We start from the raw sequence: 18090 nt of genomic DNA on the forward strand, positions 1-18090 counted from the left end.
TATACTGTATATTTTTTGCATTTTTTCTTTTCATGGAACTGAACAAGACTCTTTTATAGTTTTAACTCTGAAACTCTGATCTCACATACAGGTAATTTAATTGAACATGTTATTTAAGAGTATTCTACTCAATCACATCCAAACTGTTCCCTTTTATTCTCCTTAACTAGATCCTCTTATCCCTTACCCCTAAGCATGCTATATGGTCATCCTTCATCTGAGGTAGCCTCCCAAGGAGTGCATATGCTCGCTCCCTCTTCCTCTCCATCTCCTTTTGTTATTTATTTCCCATCTCCTCTGCTCCTTTGTCATCTTCTAACTTACTTTTCATCAACTTGTTTCTCCATCTCCTCTATGTTTTACCCTGGCCTCTTGCCCCCCCTTTCTCCCCCAACCACCTTCCCTTTCACCCCTCCTTTTCTTTATGTGCCCCCTTCCCATCCACTCATCAGTCATTAGCGTTAGCTTCCCCATTGAGAACATATGGTATGATGGATCGTAGGGCTAGCGGCGCTAGCAAGGCTAAGGGCCATTTCGCCGAGCACTGCGCTGTCGGGGAGCCTTGGGGCCGGCTATGCAACCTCGACCCCACACGTCTGTTTCAAGACACTCACACTAACACACACTAACACACACAAAATACACACAGCAACACCTATTATAGGATATGCTACTTAACCTTGGCATCACTCTCATTGCTGCCTCTCACTTTTTCAAGGGTTTTGTAGTTTCATGATATAGATAGTGAAAGACGGATTTGTGCAAGCAAGAAAATAGAAAGAAAGAAAAGCAAGCTAGAGAAGATTTCATGCAGTTTTATTAAAAATAAATGATAGTTTATATCGAAAAATAAATGATAGTTTAAATAAAAAAATTAAGTTTTCATAAAAAGCTGACAGAAAGAATATAGTGATGACTACAAAGAAAGTACAATTTCATACAAACAATGAGAGACATTTAAAATAAATAAAAATGTAAAATTAAACAGAAAATGTTAAAAAACAAGATAAGAAAAGAAAGACAGGATTTAAAAAGCTAAATATTCTTCATATAAAGGAAACTTAAAAAACCGAAACACAGGGAAAGTGAGAGAAAAAACCCAGATAGAACAGAAGAGTGGTGAAGAGCTAGATGGAGCAGATTAAAGGAGGAGTGAAGGGTATCCCATTGTGCCCAGCTGATAGACTAGGTTAGGCTGATGTGATTATGGGGTCCCTGAAGTGCGATCTATCACACATTACCGTCCACACTGTCAACAACCATACACACACACTGCAGGGGAACAGCAATGCCGGGAGACAGCCGTCTGGCAACAGATACACGTACCGGCTTGGCTGCACATGTGCACACGTACACACACACTACCACAGCCACACTCACATAGCATGCATGTGAACGCACACTGAATGAAATCCTCCAAGAACACTCAGACAAAAAAGAATCAACACACTCACACACAGACACACACTATTTGAAACAGGAAAGCAGTATAAATTAGGGGAAATAGAATCAGGGTTTGAAACATCATCCAACCTGTCCCAAAGACAAGAAACAAACACAAAGCTGAGCCCAGTGAAAGTGATCCTCTTACAAAGTTAGTTGGGTTTAACTAAGTTTATATAATTCCTGTCCACATTACTCCAATTATAAACAGTGGTTTCTCTCAATAGTTCTTGATCCACATCTGATAGAACATATTTCAGTTTAAATATGTAAACCAACCAACTAATAGCTTACAATTTCTATTTTAAGGCTTCAAATCTATTTTCCTCCAATTTACAGTTTGAGCCTAACTTGGGAGGCCACCTCAATAAATTGTGCATAAAAGATTCTACCTACACGTGCCTTTAAACCCACCTTGTCATAAAACACTAAAATACATAACCAATTTCAAATGGCGGGCCTTGTTTCTATTCTGCCCAGTTTTAGTCTTTTGGGTATTATTGAGATGGTCTCTATAATCCCTTCTTCAGCGTTCTCTAGTTGTGATAAAATAACACAAAGTATCCATGCTTAATCCCTCCCTTCCAAATCTGACAGTTTGTTTAAACAGCTTTCATTTCACTTTCAAGTAGATTAAATAGTGTTTGTTTTTGGACAGGAGTGCCTTAGTTTTCTTGCAGCATTTCCTCCTGTGTTGCAGGTTCGAGACCAACTTTTAAGCTCCGAATTTGCTCTCTTTTCTTCTCTCTCAGCGTTTTGTATGTAAGATGTTTAGCTAAGACTTAGGTAAGATTAGATGGTGTTTAACGGATCGTGTGTGGTGTCTTTGGCCTCCCGTTGCTCCCTGACTCTCCCAAAGTCCCCTGCCTCCCTATGTGCGCTCCACTAATCATTTGCCCTCACACTTTGTCTTCATAGTGTACTGTTTTTTAACTCTTCCATCTGCCCTTCAACCCCACCTTCCCCATTTCTCACTGTGGGTGCTACCATAACTGTCCCCTCCCCCCCACCTCACTTTTTAAGTGGATCTAAAAAATGTATGCATTTCTTTTAACTCCTTCCCTTACTCCCCTCCCTCTGTCCCAGCCCAGCAGGGCCCATCCAAACGTTCAAGGACGAATCTGAATATCCCTTTTCACCGTTTAAGTGTTAAAAGCCTGGCGGTGCTGGGGTGTTATCTTAACGCGCCTTGCCGTGCCATCATCAGAGCGCGTGATGAAAATGGCTGTGATGATGCTAAAAGAAAAAAAGAGGAGGGGGAGAAAAAGTAATAATCAAATATGTTTTTCAAGGGCACAGTGACCATTTGCTGGAGGGAAATTATCCCAGTAGTTAAGCTAGCTCACTCAGAGGCTGGCGGAGTTGTGAGAGTGGATGCGTTTGTGTGTACAAGTGTGTGCAAGTGTCTGTGTTTTATTACTTTAAGTTGGTGCATGCATGTTTCACTTTCTGTATGTGGCTGTCAGATTCTCTATATGTATCTGAATGTGCATTTTTACATGTTTCTCTTTGCTGAGAGACTCGTATGTCCTTTCATTGTTTCTGCCAAAATATTCTCATCAGTTTCTGTGTGTGTATGTATTTCTGTTGTGTGTGTGTGTGTGTGTTTATCATTGCCAAAAGGCCCTCATCAATGATGGGTAGCAAATGGCAAACAGTAGTGCATTCCAAACAGCAGCGTCTGGCTGCTTTAGAAGATCGAGTACTCTCTGAACACAGGAAGACATTTCTCTCTCTGTTAATGTATTTATGATGATGGTTTCTCTATTAGGTTTACTTTAATGACTGGCAAGAAAAATAACAGAGGGTGTCAGGAGCATTGAGGTGTGTGTGTGTGTGTGTGTGTGTGTGTGTGTGTGTGTGTGTGTGTGTGTGTGTGTGTGTGTGTGTGTGTGTGTGTGTGTGTGTGTGTGTGTGTGTGTGTGTGTGTGTGTGTGTGTGTGTGTGTGTGTGTGTGTGTGTGTGTGTGTGTGTGTGTGTGTGGTGTGTGTGTGTGTGTGTGTGTGTGTGTGTGTGTGTGTGTGTGTGTGTGTGTGTGTGTGTGTGTGTGTGTGTGTGTGTGTGTGTGTGTGTGTGTGTGTGTGTGTGTGTGTGTGTGTGTGTGTGTGTGTGTGTGTGTGTGTGTGTGTGGGCACGGGTGGGTGTGCAACAACAGTATTGTTCCGTTGGTATACATACTTAGGCTTAAACTTTACATTGTATGTAGTAAAAAGGGCTGATAATCAGACTCAACTTTACGTCAGAGGCAGAGTCATTTTCCTGCTTCTGTCATGTGGGTTTCGCCTCTTTGGAGAACTATGAGCAAAGATTATGATCAATTATTTCTGCCAATAGTCACCAAAGTACATTTTGGAAGTATCATTCACAAGCCAAATATCTTCCAAACTAAAATAGCATTTTTCCGAAAGAGAAATCAAGAGAAGATTAACTGTTCAAGACCAATTCTAATTATTTAATTTGTTCTTTCGGATATTCCTTGCCTTGCATTGTCTCCAGTCTCCTGCTAAATGTTATACTGTGGTTTATTCTGACACAGATTAGTCCATCACCCTTTAAAAAAGCAGGATGTTTTTTCCACTGGAGATACACCCAAGACTTTGAACCATTTAAATAGACATATAGGTAATAAAGAATCTCTACTTGCTGGCCAGCATGTGTTTTAAGCATCCTGGTGCTACATGGGGCCTCTGCCACACCCTTTACTCAGCCAAATCCCAGAACACGATAATGACAGAGATGGATCACGTGAAGGAGAAGGGATATCAGCCATTGTGTTGTCAGATCCAATGTCTCCAATGCAGGGTTGAGGGCAGACTTGGTGTAGACAGTAAAGATTACATATTTGAACTCATGTGGGATTACCTGTAAGGCATGAGCTTTTAAGTCTGTTTGTAAATTATAGTGTTGATTTTACAATAATACATCTCTATAATTGATATACTGTGATGTGTTCCTCTGTGGCTCAGTACATGTGATGGATATGTACGTAATTGGTAAGTATACAGACAATTCACATGATTTTGAAAAATCCCCTAGTACACAACAAATTACACTGTTTTATGTTCTTTATTTTAGGGAATCCTACTCATCTCACTTAAAATCTTTCAATTTCAATTCAGTTTCTTCCTGTTTATAGACATAACTTTTTTAGTTAATTTATTTTTTATCTAATTTGATCTTCATCTTGGTACCTCCCTCTCACAGACACTTTGAACATTAAACACACACATGAACAGCTGCTTGCTGTGTCTCAGTTTTTAGTGAATCCCTGAAGAGTGGTGAAAATATAACTGCCACCAAAGCATTTCCCTAAACACACACACACACACACACACACACACACACACACACACACACACACACACACACACACACACACACACACACACACACACTTAAACACACACACACACACACACACACTTAAACACACTTAAACACACACTTAAACACTCAAAACACATACACACACGAATGCGGACGCACACACACACAAATGTGCACAATGTCACACGTATGCCCAGCTGGCAATATGTTGTTGAGATAAAAAAAAAAGATGTCAGAAAGACAAGAGGACAACCGGTCAGCTGGGAAAAGAGAGGTGTGTGTGTGTGTGTGTGTGTGTGTGTGTGTGTGTGTGTGTGTGTGTGTGTGTGTGTGTGTGTGTGTGTGTGTGTGTGTGTGTGTGTGTGTGTGTGTGTGTGTGTGTGTGTGTGTGTGTGTGTGTGTGTGTGTGTTGTGTGTGTGTGTGTGTGTGTGGTGTGTGTGTGTGTGTGTGTGTGTGTGTGTGTGTGTGTGTGTGTGTGTGTGTGTGTGTGTGTGTGTGTGTGTGTGTGTGTGTGTGTGTGTGTGTGTGTGTGTGTGTGTGTGTGTGTGACCACAGGGGAACACTGTGCACTGTGTGAGAAAGTCAATCCACTGCGATTTCATCTCTCGACATGGCATATAGTACGGCCCCTCTGGAGCACAACGTGCGTGTGCACACACACACACACACACAAAACAAGCACAAATACTCCTTCCTACAGTGTGTATATGTATGCATGAGTTCATATTAGAGCCCCGTACTGGATTTTCCGGCTGATAACATGTTTGAAGAGTTCTGATTACATTTTTCCCATCACATTGCAAAAAACATGTACGAAAATAATAATTTAAATTAGGTTTATACTTAAATAAGTTTTTATGTAAACATATTCTAATCACAGTTTCTATAGCCGTAGCTTTTGTTCTCTACAATTTCATTTACATTATTGGCTAAGATAAATGCCTATTGTATGAAGCTGTAATAGGCTAAAACCACCAAATCATTGTTAGTAAATAGCTTAAATGTTTTTGCTCCGTGTGTGTGTGTGTGTGTGTGTGTGTGTGTGTGTGTGTGTGTGTGTGTGTGTGTGTGTGTGTGTGTGTGTGTGTGTGTGTGTGTGTGTGTGGGTGTGTGGGTGTGTGGGTCTGGGTGTGTGTGCTGGTATGCACGCACTCAAACAGAGTATGTGTGCACTTTGTGCCAAACCCCTTGTAATATATTCAGTTATTTAAAAGTGTTTGGTTTGTTTAAAGTTGTGGAGGGGGTTTGGTCTCCTAGAGAGCTCGGATAACCCTAATCCACAACACACATTTTTATCAGTAGTTCATTGGCAGGGCTAAATATTGACTTATCATTAAGTGGAATGACTGAAACCCTAATAATAATTCACGTTGTCTAAGCACCTTGTGTTGACGCGGCGCTCCCGATGCTATTAACGAATGTATGCAAATCCAACATAAATCTGAAGATTAGGGCAGAAGCATTCTGCAAAGCAAGAGAGAAAAACAAGAGGTGTGTGATAAAATGTTGTCAACACACACGCACATGCACACACAGCTTACAGAGAGCAAGAGAAAATAGGTGTGTGTTTCAAAAACGTTAACACAAATGTACAAGCATGTCACACACAGCAGTTCACAGATAACGCTTACAAAGACAGGGATTGGATTTCTGCTGAATGGGTGATAATACAATAGTGAAGTTTAGCGGCAGAACAGTAAACAAACAAAGTAGACCTACAAAATTGAATGGATGCAGGGAAGTAGGAAGTGAGAGAGGGATAGAGAGCAGTAGATGGACGGAGAGAGGAAATCAGGTGTAAATCAGATAGACGTAAACATGATTAAGAGGAACAGTAAGGAGAAAGGAACAAGTAGAGTGATAGTCAAGAGAAATGTAGTATTATTATGGGATGATAGAAAAACGGATTAAATTAAAGCATCGTAAAGAGAGAAAAGTTAGGATTAGAGAAGACACAGATACTGTATATGTGAAGATGTGGAAAAGTTAGGAATGCAGGGATGAAGGAGATAAATACTGGACTTCAGGTCAAAGGTGATCATGTTGTTATTTCATCGAGGCAGAAATAAAGACAGAATCAAGATATGCATAGAGTTTGAAATTAGCCAAGATGAACAATATATTGAAAGCCAGTCTGACTGCTAGTGAGTGACTGGAAGGGGGGCAGATGAGTATAAATTGTGAGTTGCGTTGGGCCTGTTGTCCGGATGGAAGGGAGGCGTAGAGGTGAGGATGCCGAGAGGACGAGGGATGAGTGGAGAGAAGCTATTTTGGAAAAGTGTTGAGCTGTTTATTTGCACGTCATTGAAGCTGAAGTAAGGCGCTGGGGGAATTGGCCACCAAGCCCCCGCTCTGCAACAGCTGCCGCTGCTAAGTGAGTTACTAGCCGTCAGACTGCCTTTATGTCACACAATCACACACACATACGCATGCATTTTCCTGTCACATGTTGCCTGTGATGGATGTTGTGAGGCTATAATGCACTGCAACAGCGCAGTAGAAAATATGTGCCATCCTCCACTTTTGGCCTTTAAATTAAATGATTGCTTAAATGAACGGCATTTCATGTGTGCAAAGAGTGAACGCTGATTGGGTTGTTAAACAATAAGTTATTTATCACTCCACAACTAGCTGCAGCCCCATTAAAGGGCGAGGCCATGATACAAAGCAATGACTTAGTGTTTAATGTCTGCTGTCAGATAAAATGGGAAACACAGCTGGGGGTAGATAGTGCCAGGGATCAGAATGTCATCAACTGTTAGGATGAATTTGCTAAATACCTCATGAAAGTTAGATTATTTAAATAAATAAGCACAGGAAACCGAGGGGTTTTGATATATTTCAGTCTGATTAAAAATGAGAAGATTCTTTTTTAGTGGACTCATTAAAATACAATTTGTCCTTCTTCCATAAGCAGCGTTATGATCTTTTAGTTGAGCCGTGCCGTGCCATACCATGCTCATTTGTATTTCCAATGCATCCCCACAGCAGGGGCTTACTTTGCTGACTCAGTATTATAGCAGGACAATATTATATCCCTAATCCTTTGCAAGGCCAAAGCTTGACAGTCCTCCCCCTTAACTAAGCTGGGACGTCAAAGTAACCAGATTGGCTCAACTTGTGTTATTAGGAGAGCCACTGGAGACAAGGCTCAGTGTTTACTCTATAATCTTCAGCTCCACTAAAGCTGCTGCCAGTTTTGTTTCATGACCTAACCTTAATTTCACACACAATGTACCTCTCTTTTCTGTTGGGGTATGACATTTGTGTATTCTACAGTATTTCTCAAATACTGGCACTTGAATTGCTTTATTTGTCAATCATTCAAAAGGACTCAAGTTATTAGAAATATGAAGTATTTGAGATTGTGAGGAAACAAGCTTGAAATGTGATATTCAATATGATATGCTGTAAAACATTTACAGGGAAATGGAGTGATAGTATGTATTTTAAATGTCACCTTGCTGCTGAAGGTGAAGTGGTAGCAAAAAGACATCACCTATCACTGTCAGAGATGGCAGCTCTCAGAAAAACACACTGCCTCTCCCCCTGCGCTCTTTCGACAGCATAGCCTGAATATTACTGCTGTATGTAGAGACGAATAGAGGAGAGGAAAGGAGAAGAGGAGGATGTATAAAAGATTTGATAAGAGAGGCACGCTAATATCCCCAGCAGCATAAATACTAAGTATGTGCAGATGGGGGAACAGCGAGTATGGGAAGTGTAGAGAAGAGACATTGCAGTCCAACATGGCCTGGAGCTTTGTTTCAGTATGGACAGAAGAGAGGACAGGGACAAAGGAAGTGGAAGAACAGAGAAGGTGCAGGATAATAGGATGAGTAATTTAGTGGGAATGCTGACACAGCATTCCAACTATCTGTTATGCTACGCACAAATGCTTTATTATTCCGCCAGGTTATTTTGCGCCACTTCTCCCCCCGCATTGAACATCGCAGAAACTCTGTTCAAACATCAAAACGTTCAGCTCGGTCGGGAATCGATGGCTATTACTTTTATCATTCATAACTTTCATAATTCTAGAGATACATCCCATAATTCATCACATTTTTAACATGGAAGTCAATGGAGAAATCTTCAGACTTCAACAATCTTCATGCAACTTCAACTGCTAACTGCTCCTTCTTCAACTGCTAACCGCTCCTTCATACTTTCACTCAGAAACCTAATTCCAACTTTAAAATGTTACACATCTTTCTGACATTATTCGTGTAAAACAACTTTTAAATCTGATTCTTACTTTTAGAGATATTAAACATTGTTCAGACTTTGGTAAAGAGGCCTTCTTCAGATTTTAGAGTGCGTGATGTCACAGCTAGAGTGGAGGACAGATTTAATTTTGCCTTCATATTTTCTTTTAAACCTGCCATAATTCCCAAACCCTACATTCCTGAGACATAATTTTTCATGAGAAACGTAGGAAAACATCTCGTAGCTTGAAAGATAAAAAAAAAATTAAGCAAAATAATTAAACAAAATGCCTCTTGAGGGCATGAAGTGACAAAAACTTTCAACATGTCTCCATTAAACCCCATTGTAAGTTCAGCCTCACCTTTCCCCACCACAGCAGCCGCACACCTTTTGTTAATCTGCCAAAAAGGCCACAACCCGAAAGTACACAAAAAGTACACTTCAGATGCTCAAGTTCCTTGACATGCTTCACGTTTTGAAATTTCACCGATATCTGTTACGGTTCTTCAACAAAACGTTCACATGTAACAGGTTTATCTCTCATTCAGAACAATGAAAATGCTCTCCTCTCACTGATCACCATGGAAACCTTTGATCTCTGGACACGTCGTTAGCTCAAATATAAACACCTGTGTCATGGAACACGATGATGTCATAACTCCAATTGACATAATTAGAGCAGCAGACTAATGACGTGGTCACTGGAGTTTAACACTGTCTCAGCCTATTCTTTTCCGTCTCATGGAGACTTCTATACTGACTTCAACATGTTCCACATATTTTAGACATTATTGGTGACGTATGCTTTTAGTTCTAAAGTTTTCAGTTCAAATATTCTGCTGCTTTTTCATGCATTTAGACTTTTATTTTCTTGTTCTTATTTCACATTCAAGTCCCCTCTATTCATGAACCCTTTAAAGTACTCAGCCACACCACTTATATACCAGGTGTGACTGTTGCTATGTGAGTTAATCTTTCAAATACAAGGTTGCTTGTTTGATTCAAGCTCTTGTAGTCAATATGTCAAGGTATTTATCCCTAACATTTTATCAGCTAACTAATGACACACACTCAGAGGATCTTTATAAACGTTTTAAGTATTGCACATCTTTAAACATGACTCTTATAAATCCCTTTTAAAACCAGCGATGCACTACAGTGTCAGCTTTTCTAAAATAGAAACTTCAATGTTCACATCTTTCTAAATGATTCTACTTTTCAATGATCTACAAATAATCCTAATAATAATTCCATTTTCAATCTTCCAACTGTTCATATGTTTTGGTCAATTAACAAACCTGTTACAAAGGTGTTGTTCAACAAATTTGAGCCTTTGCCACATGTATTTGATCACCATGGAAACCTTTGATCTCTGGACACGTCGTTAGCTCAAATATAAACACCTGTGTCATGGAACACGATGATGTCATAACTCCAACTGAAATGCTCAGAGCAGCAGACTTCAGATAATGGTTAATGGTCCTGCCCTCAACAGCTCTACGTCAATTATGGGGTGTCATCATATGCTGTTTCCATGGAAACGCATCCCTCGCCATAAAACACGATGTCGCTGTAACTCCAATGCACACGGTGCGATCGTCCCCCAAACTTTGCTTGTACATCACCTCTCCATGCCTTAACAGCTTTACGTCAAATCTGACATCTCACCATATGCCGTTTCCATGGAAACGCATCCCTCGCCATAAAACACGATGTTGTCGTAACGCCTATGAAAAGGGTCGAAACAGCACCACACTTCAGATAATGGTTAACGGTCCAGCCCTCAACAGCTCTACGTCAATTATGGGGTTTCATCATATGCCGTTTCCATGGAAATCCCTCGCCATAAAAGACGATGTCGCTATAACTCCTATGAAAATGTTCAAAAAGTGCTCAAACGTCTCATGTGTGCTAACAGTCCAGCCGTGAAGACATCTACGGGACAGTTTTGAGATTTCTTCAAATGCCGTTGCCATGGCAACACAATGCTCACCATGAAACACGGTTTTCTCATAACTTCAGTGAAAATGCTCCAAATGGCCCAAAACTTCACAGGTTTGGTAACGATGCAGCCATGAACACATCTAAGCGTATTATGGGATGTCATCAAATGCCGTTGGCATGGCGACAGATCATTCACCATCAAGTTAGTTCAAAAGTTTGCAGTTCAAATATTCTGCTGTTTTTCCAAGCCTTTTTACTTTCTTTTCTTCTCTCATCACACATTCAAGCCCCCAGTGTTCATGTATCATTTCAATCTAAATTCTTCACTTTCTTCTTACACATTACATTTCAGCATAGCAGTTTAGCGTCAGCTTTTCAGCATAAAGCATTCCCACTAGCAATTTCTTCAGGAATTGCATTCTCTAGTATTACAGTATATGATGCACTGCTTAGGTATGGAGAAGCAGCAGAGGACAAAAAAAGGAAAACTGATGAGGAAAACTATAGAAAGGCTAGTATTCCTTGTCTTAGAGAACAAAAAAGCATTGATGTCATACAGAACATCACTGTTGAAGAACTTAAAATATAACAGCATATAAATGACATTTGAAAGAAAATTAAAAGTCAAAACACTCACTGTCCCACTGATAAAAGCCCTTGCATTTACAATAGGGCTGCAACTAACGATTATATACAAAATTATTAAATCTGCAGAATATTTCTCGATTAGTCATTGGCCTGTAAAGAATCAGCAAATAGTAAAACAATTATCATCACAGTTTTTCAAGGTCTTGATCTGTCAGTCCAAATCCCCCAAATGATGTATCGTAATATGATTTAAAACTGAGAAAAGCAGGAAATCTTCAAATTTGAGAGAGTGATATTTTTATTTATTTTTTGCCATCAATGGATTAACAATTTCTATAAACACAAGTTGACCTTTATATGCAGATCTAAAATGCACTAATAGTAGCTCAGTGTCTGTGGCGACATTATCAGAAATGGCTTCACTGTTGAGATTTCTGGAAAGTTAGGCCAAGCAACACATTTACTGCCTACAGCCATTGGTACCTCAAAGTGGAGATCTTGAAATAGTGTCCAAATCATCAATAAAAGGTGCTTCATAAAATATTATAAAGACCAAGAATGGAACTGTGTTTTAAACAATGATGTGATGCTTGTTTTCTCTTTAGGTTTCATCTGCTGTGGGCAGGAGTATATCAACTCTTCAACCTCGCTTTGCTGTGTTGGTAAAGACGGAAATCCCAGCATGCACCCTGCTGGCAATGAGACGGTGACACTGCAGTGCTGTGGGTCAAAGGTCATACATCAGGAAGAGGAATGCTGCAATGGAATTGGCTATGACCCTCAACGACACGTGTGTGCTGACAAACCCACACCCGGCCTGCTGATACAGGTGTGTGTGTGTGTGTGTGTGTGTGTGGTGTTGTGTGTGTGTGTGTGTGTGTGTGTGTGTGTGTGTGTGTGTGTGTGTGTGTGTGTGTGTGTGTGTGTGTGTGTGTGTGTGTGTGTGTGTGTGTGTGTGTGTGTGTGTGTGTGTGTGTGTGTGTGTGTGTGTGGTGTGTGTGTGTGTGTGTGTGTGTGTGTGTGTGTGTGTGTGTGTGTTGTGTACATTTCAATGTGTCACTGTTTTTATGTATACAGTATACACTTAGTAGAGAAAGTTCCATATATTATGAGACATGAAGCACACATTATTTTTATTTTTTCTAACAATTTTTAATTCATAGATGTTCAGTGTTGCCATAGCATTTTAGATATTTGTTTGCCAAAATATCGGGCCTTCACACGTCTACTTACATGTTAAGCGGTTATCAGCAGAGGAAATGTCTCTCCCTCTCCCAAACTCACACTCATTGTCACATCAGGAGTTGGGGTCTGGGCCATCTTCCATTTATCAACCGGGGTCATGTGGTGTTTGTGTGTTCCTAAGTCAGCATGAGACAGGCGCTGCATACACACATACACCATCAGAGGTGCACACACACAGGGACAAAGGGTAGGAACTCTCATTAGCTCTAATGATGTCATTAAGGACCATTCTTACCACACACAAACATACACACATGTAGCAAGAATCTGCATGTATCGTGTGTTAGACACAGAGAGGCGCTTTAGAATACATATATAAAAAATTGTGTCTTTCCTCCCCTGACTTTGCTCTTCACTGCTCTCTTACCATAACCTTGTTTTTTTTTGTCGTCTCAACTTCTCTTTTTCCCCCACTTTCTCCATCCTTTTCTGGCCCTTCCTCCCTCCTCTGCACAGCGCCAGTGTATGCAGGGCGCCGTTTGTCCTGTAGCCGCAGCCTCTACAGCTTACTGTGGCTCTTGTGACCTCGATCCATCTACGACCGCCTGCACATGGCTCCTGTCTGCTCACACACAGCCTGACACACCCAACGCAACAGACTCACCTTCCATCAACATCACTCATGAAGCTCTCTCTCAGGGTCTGTCTCCACATGCAAACAGAAGTCATAATACATTCAAAATGGCATACGAGAACCTGCAACTTGATGGGAGCCTGTGCGCGTCACATGAGGAAGTTGTGTACAGCGGAGATGCCAAAAGATACACCTATACAGGTAATTGGTGTGTTTGTGTGCTGTTGTGTTTTAAACAGGCTGGCTGCAGTATGAAGAATTACCAAACTAGTGATTTTCCATAGCAATAAGCATAGTTCATTATTAGCATTTGTCTTTGCTTTTCCTTTAACTTTCTTCAGTGTTGGGTGTCTGTGGTAACAAGCCTATACATAAGGAGACAGCTTATGCATTTAAAACGAATAGTTGTTTCCACCATAAAACTTCCGGTGTTTCATGTTTCCAAAATGTGTCCTTTACCTCTCAAAGTCTGACCAGTGGTCATTTATGTCTCCTTTTCCAATGACTGCTCTTCTATGTTGGCACTGCTACAAACATGTACTCTTGTTAACAAGAAAAATCGAATGACTTTTACTTGCCTAAACATTTGGAAGTGTCGTTGACACAACTCTAAAATAGCTGCAAAAGCTCAGAGGAAATCACATGATCCTTTCTGGTGTCATCATACATCTGTAATAAGAAATGTTGACCATTCATAATCTACCTGCCTGTTTCTGACCTTTGACTTTGTGTGGAATAAGGACTCTCACTTCAGTCCTCAGAGCCACTATGAAGAATATTTAATAAAGAAAAAGCCATCTGTAGAAGACACCGCTCATAGAAATGTTGTGCCTTAGGAAACCAATTGTGCATTTTACTCTAAATGTGTAAGACGCTGCAATCAATGGGCTTTGGAGACAGATGCCCTTCCACACACTCACACACACACCAGGACAGCTGTGCAGTGTACATTGAAAGCTGTTAACGTGGTAACTCTCTCTGCGCTGCTCACTTGTGTGTCATTAAAACTTAGAGATGGGCGTTTAAATGCCATTTCAACATTCTCTACTATTTATCAGCCCAAAGGGACTTGGAGTGTGTGCGTGTGTTGGTTTGTGTGGGCGTGTGTCTGTCCACCCATTATTTATCTGGGTAGTTACGTCTGTTTAATCAACACTAATGGTGGTTGTGGATGTTATCACTGTGTATGGGTGGTTGTGCAATAATTACATGTTTTTATACGTGTAAGTCCTGAGTTGGTTACCATTTTGGTCTGCTTCTGTAGTGAGTGGTGTTTTGTGTGTGTGTTTCTTTTACTTTGTGTGTGTGTGTGTTGCATGGGGCGGTTAGGATAAGAGTTTCTAGGCAATGCTGTGACACCATCTGGGCAGAGGCACATAAAGCTGTCGCCACCCACCATACACCAGATGTTTTTCATGCACACACACTCTAACACACACAGGGTATCATGCTATACTCTCTTAATCCTGAAGTAGATCACACACAGATAGCTCCACATGTGCAATGAACTCTATAGATATTGTATTGTCTTCTTTTTTTTCTTTTTTACTTTTGAAAATGTGTCTTTAATCAAACACACACATTCAGCTTTCGGGTAAATATCCATGTACAGGCATTCAGTGTCTTATTTACATGTGTGTGTCACTGTGTGTGTTTTGTTGCTTTGGTTATCACAGTAGTAAAGACAAGAGTCCCAGACTGGCGGTTAAAACATGGTCTCATTTTCAGCAGCAGTCCCTTAACACTCCTAAAATTAATGCTCGTGTGTGTAGAAGTGCATCTGTATGTATAAAGGCTGCTGTATGTATGCCTCACCAGAAGGGTTGTCACAGCCTGTTTCCCAGAATGCTTCAGTGATGGTGAATATATTGTACACAATATATTATGAATCCCTTATTTTCATTTATTTTTGGCCAAATGCTTTTGCAACTGAATCCCATTTGCAAACTGTTCACTTATGTTAAAACAATGCACCCAATAATTTAAATATCCAAAGAAGCAATCAATGTTGGCTCATTTCTTCTTGAAAATTGACATTTGTACATATCTATCATACTGCAAGGATAGACATCTCTTTTCTATCAATCCACACATATTTAAAATGTCATTTAATCTTCAAAATGGCATATTGATTGCTTGCGTTCTGGGATTACAGCTAAACTATTTGTCCACTTACAGTATTAATCACAGAAGTGCTGCAGTGTTGGTCGATTAGAAATTGTATTGCAATTTGATAGATTTGTTGTTGTTTTTTGCATCCCCTCCTTCATTTATTTGTGTTCCTATTTTTGATACTCTCAAACAGACTCAGTCCTGGAGCCCTTCACCACCTATGAGTACAGAGTGAGAGGCTGGAACAGCTTCGGACGAGGCTCCAGTGATGTTACAACAGTGAGCACCAGTGAAGACAAACCGTGGGGAGTGGCACCTCCTCGCTGGAGTCGCTTAGGTGAACGAGATGACATCATCCAGTTGCTATGGCAAGCACCCGCCAGGCCTAATGGTGTGTGTGTGTGTGTGTGTGTGTGTGTGTGTGTCACCAAATAGCCCCTTCTTTTTACATGTTGTTCAATTTTGAGAAAAAGTAAAAAAATAGATTATAAAAAAGTACCTTTTCCATTTTACCAGGTGACATCACCCACTATGTTATACTGCGGGATGGACAGGAGCGTTACCGTGGTGATGAGACCAGTTTTACTGATGTGGGGGGGATCAGGCCTTTCCAGGAGTTCAGCTACCAGCTGAGGGTCTGTAACCGGGCCGGTTGTACTGACAGTACACAGGTAAGACTACATGTGCTTATTTTACTGTTGCTATTACTATTCTGCTGTGTCAGATTAATTTGTTCCACATTGCATCACTGTAGAAGCCCTTTAGCAGCATATGTGGCTAAACGTATGCTTACCTGTCTTACACATATAATAGAAAGTCAGCATCAGTATGGAAGTCTTTGAAGAGTCTTAAGTTCAGAGCGTGCCGGGAGTTTGGAGCATTTAAAGCTATGACGAGGAGCTGGGCTGACCTGCCTTCTCATAAAGCATGAAATGATAGCAAGAAAGGAAATAAATGGAAATGCAATATTTTGTACCAAAAATATATATTTATATTTACACTAAATATTACCATTTGCAGCTACAATTGGAAAGCTAATGACTGTTCAGTTGATTTCTATTTCTGCTATTTAATCAGCCCTAATGTTAAGCCCTCTCTCTCTTTCACACACCAGCACACACACGCTCACACTTTCCAAAACCTTACTCTGTTGTAGCACCTCATTTCATAAAGACATTATTCCCCCTGTATGATTATCTAATGGCTTCTCTAAAGATGGACTGAGCTTCACTGAACTAAGCACCACTTTACTCTGTACTCCAGTTCATTTCTTTAATTTAGGCAGAACAATTAAAGAAAAAGAAAGTTGTTTAAAAAAAGGTGTGTGTGTGAAAGAGATATAGAACTCAGAGAGAACATCGCTTTGAGATAAAATATATATGTTTGTGTTTTTCTAATTGTTAATCAATGTCGTTGTCAGTTAGAGGCGGTTTTAGGTTTAAAAAAACGTTCAACAAAGTGAAGCTGATCAATCCAAGTACCATATTAGTCAAAAGTGTCCCGGAGCTGATTTTATAACTAATCCTTGATTCTCCTAAACATCTGAACTACCTCCAACCAGTCTGCATACAAGTGTGCTACGTATGCTGTTCATGTTTTGTTTTTTCATAGAGTAATTGCCTGGACATGCAACACATGCTTCATGTTGTTTAAACCTAAATCAGAATCCTTTCCGCATTTCCTTCTGCAGTTGGCCGCTCATATGATCCTTTGTTTGGACAGTGGCCTTTAAGCTAAATGCCATTTCACCATCTCTTAAGAAGTAGTAGTAGTTCATGTGCTCAGTTGTTTTGCAAGTGATATTTTACACATGTTAAACCTGTCTCTGACCTTTATTGTTAAGAATATACAGTGTGTGATGTTGTCCATGTCGGTACAAGTTTTTATTTAGCCTGGTTTCCGCTCTCCCCCTGTATGCAGGGCTCTGGATTTGCTGAGCCTTCCTGATGTTTGTGATAGCATCCATAATAGCTTCACACAGAACTCCCCCTGCTATCTCTCTGGCTGTAGCAGAGCTGATATCACCACAACAATTAATTTCTCCGGCTTAGGGGTGATGAAAGCTCACGTTGAAAACTGTCTTTCTGGCTTTTTTTTCTTAAGCTAATTTAACATCTCATTATTTTGATGAGCTCATTCTTACATAAAGACGCAGCCAGTAGATGTGTAACTGGAGAGGTGGATGGACCAGAGAGGGTGGGATGGAGGTAGAGATGGTTGAACTGGTTGTGACGGTTTGATACATCAATAGATGATGGATGTATGAATGTAAACAATAAATGGATGCTGGGGAGAATTATGACATGGATGAAATAGGAAAGGATGGATGTAGGAACGTGATAAAGGAAGGAGTGGTAAATGCTTGGAGAAATGAAGGGGAAAAGAAGAATGGTTCAACAGCTCTATATTTTCTGAAGAAAAAGATAAAATATGATTTTGAAGCAGGTAGATTGACACTGTAAATCTCCGACATTGACTTCGGCCGTTGTTACACTTTTCTATTAATTGTGAAAAGATGAGATTTTGATAAGAACGACTGCCCTCCTTGACACTTCGATGCGACCCGCCTGATTGGATAGTGATCAGATATATTTCCGCACAGATGTCTGGTCTTTACTGCTTTTTTTTTTTTGAGTCTTTAACAGTC

General features: G+C 40.4%; 1 protein-coding gene across 1 annotated transcript in view; it reads left to right on the plus strand.

Annotated features, from left to right (window-relative positions):
- ush2a (Usher syndrome 2A (autosomal recessive, mild)) overlaps nt 1–18090 on the plus strand; it is a 184516-nt gene that overhangs the window by 119156 nt on the left and 47270 nt on the right. Inside the window, 4 exon segments of the mRNA XM_034116183.1 lie at nt 12118–12341; nt 13214–13532; nt 15637–15834; nt 15960–16114. Of these exon segments, the coding sequence (XP_033972074.1) occupies nt 12118–12341; nt 13214–13532; nt 15637–15834; nt 15960–16114 (896 nt within the window).

Source organism: Trematomus bernacchii, unplaced genomic scaffold (assembly GCF_902827165.1).
Source record: "Trematomus bernacchii unplaced genomic scaffold, fTreBer1.1, whole genome shotgun sequence".
Taxonomy (NCBI): domain Eukaryota; kingdom Metazoa; phylum Chordata; class Actinopteri; order Perciformes; family Nototheniidae; genus Trematomus; species Trematomus bernacchii.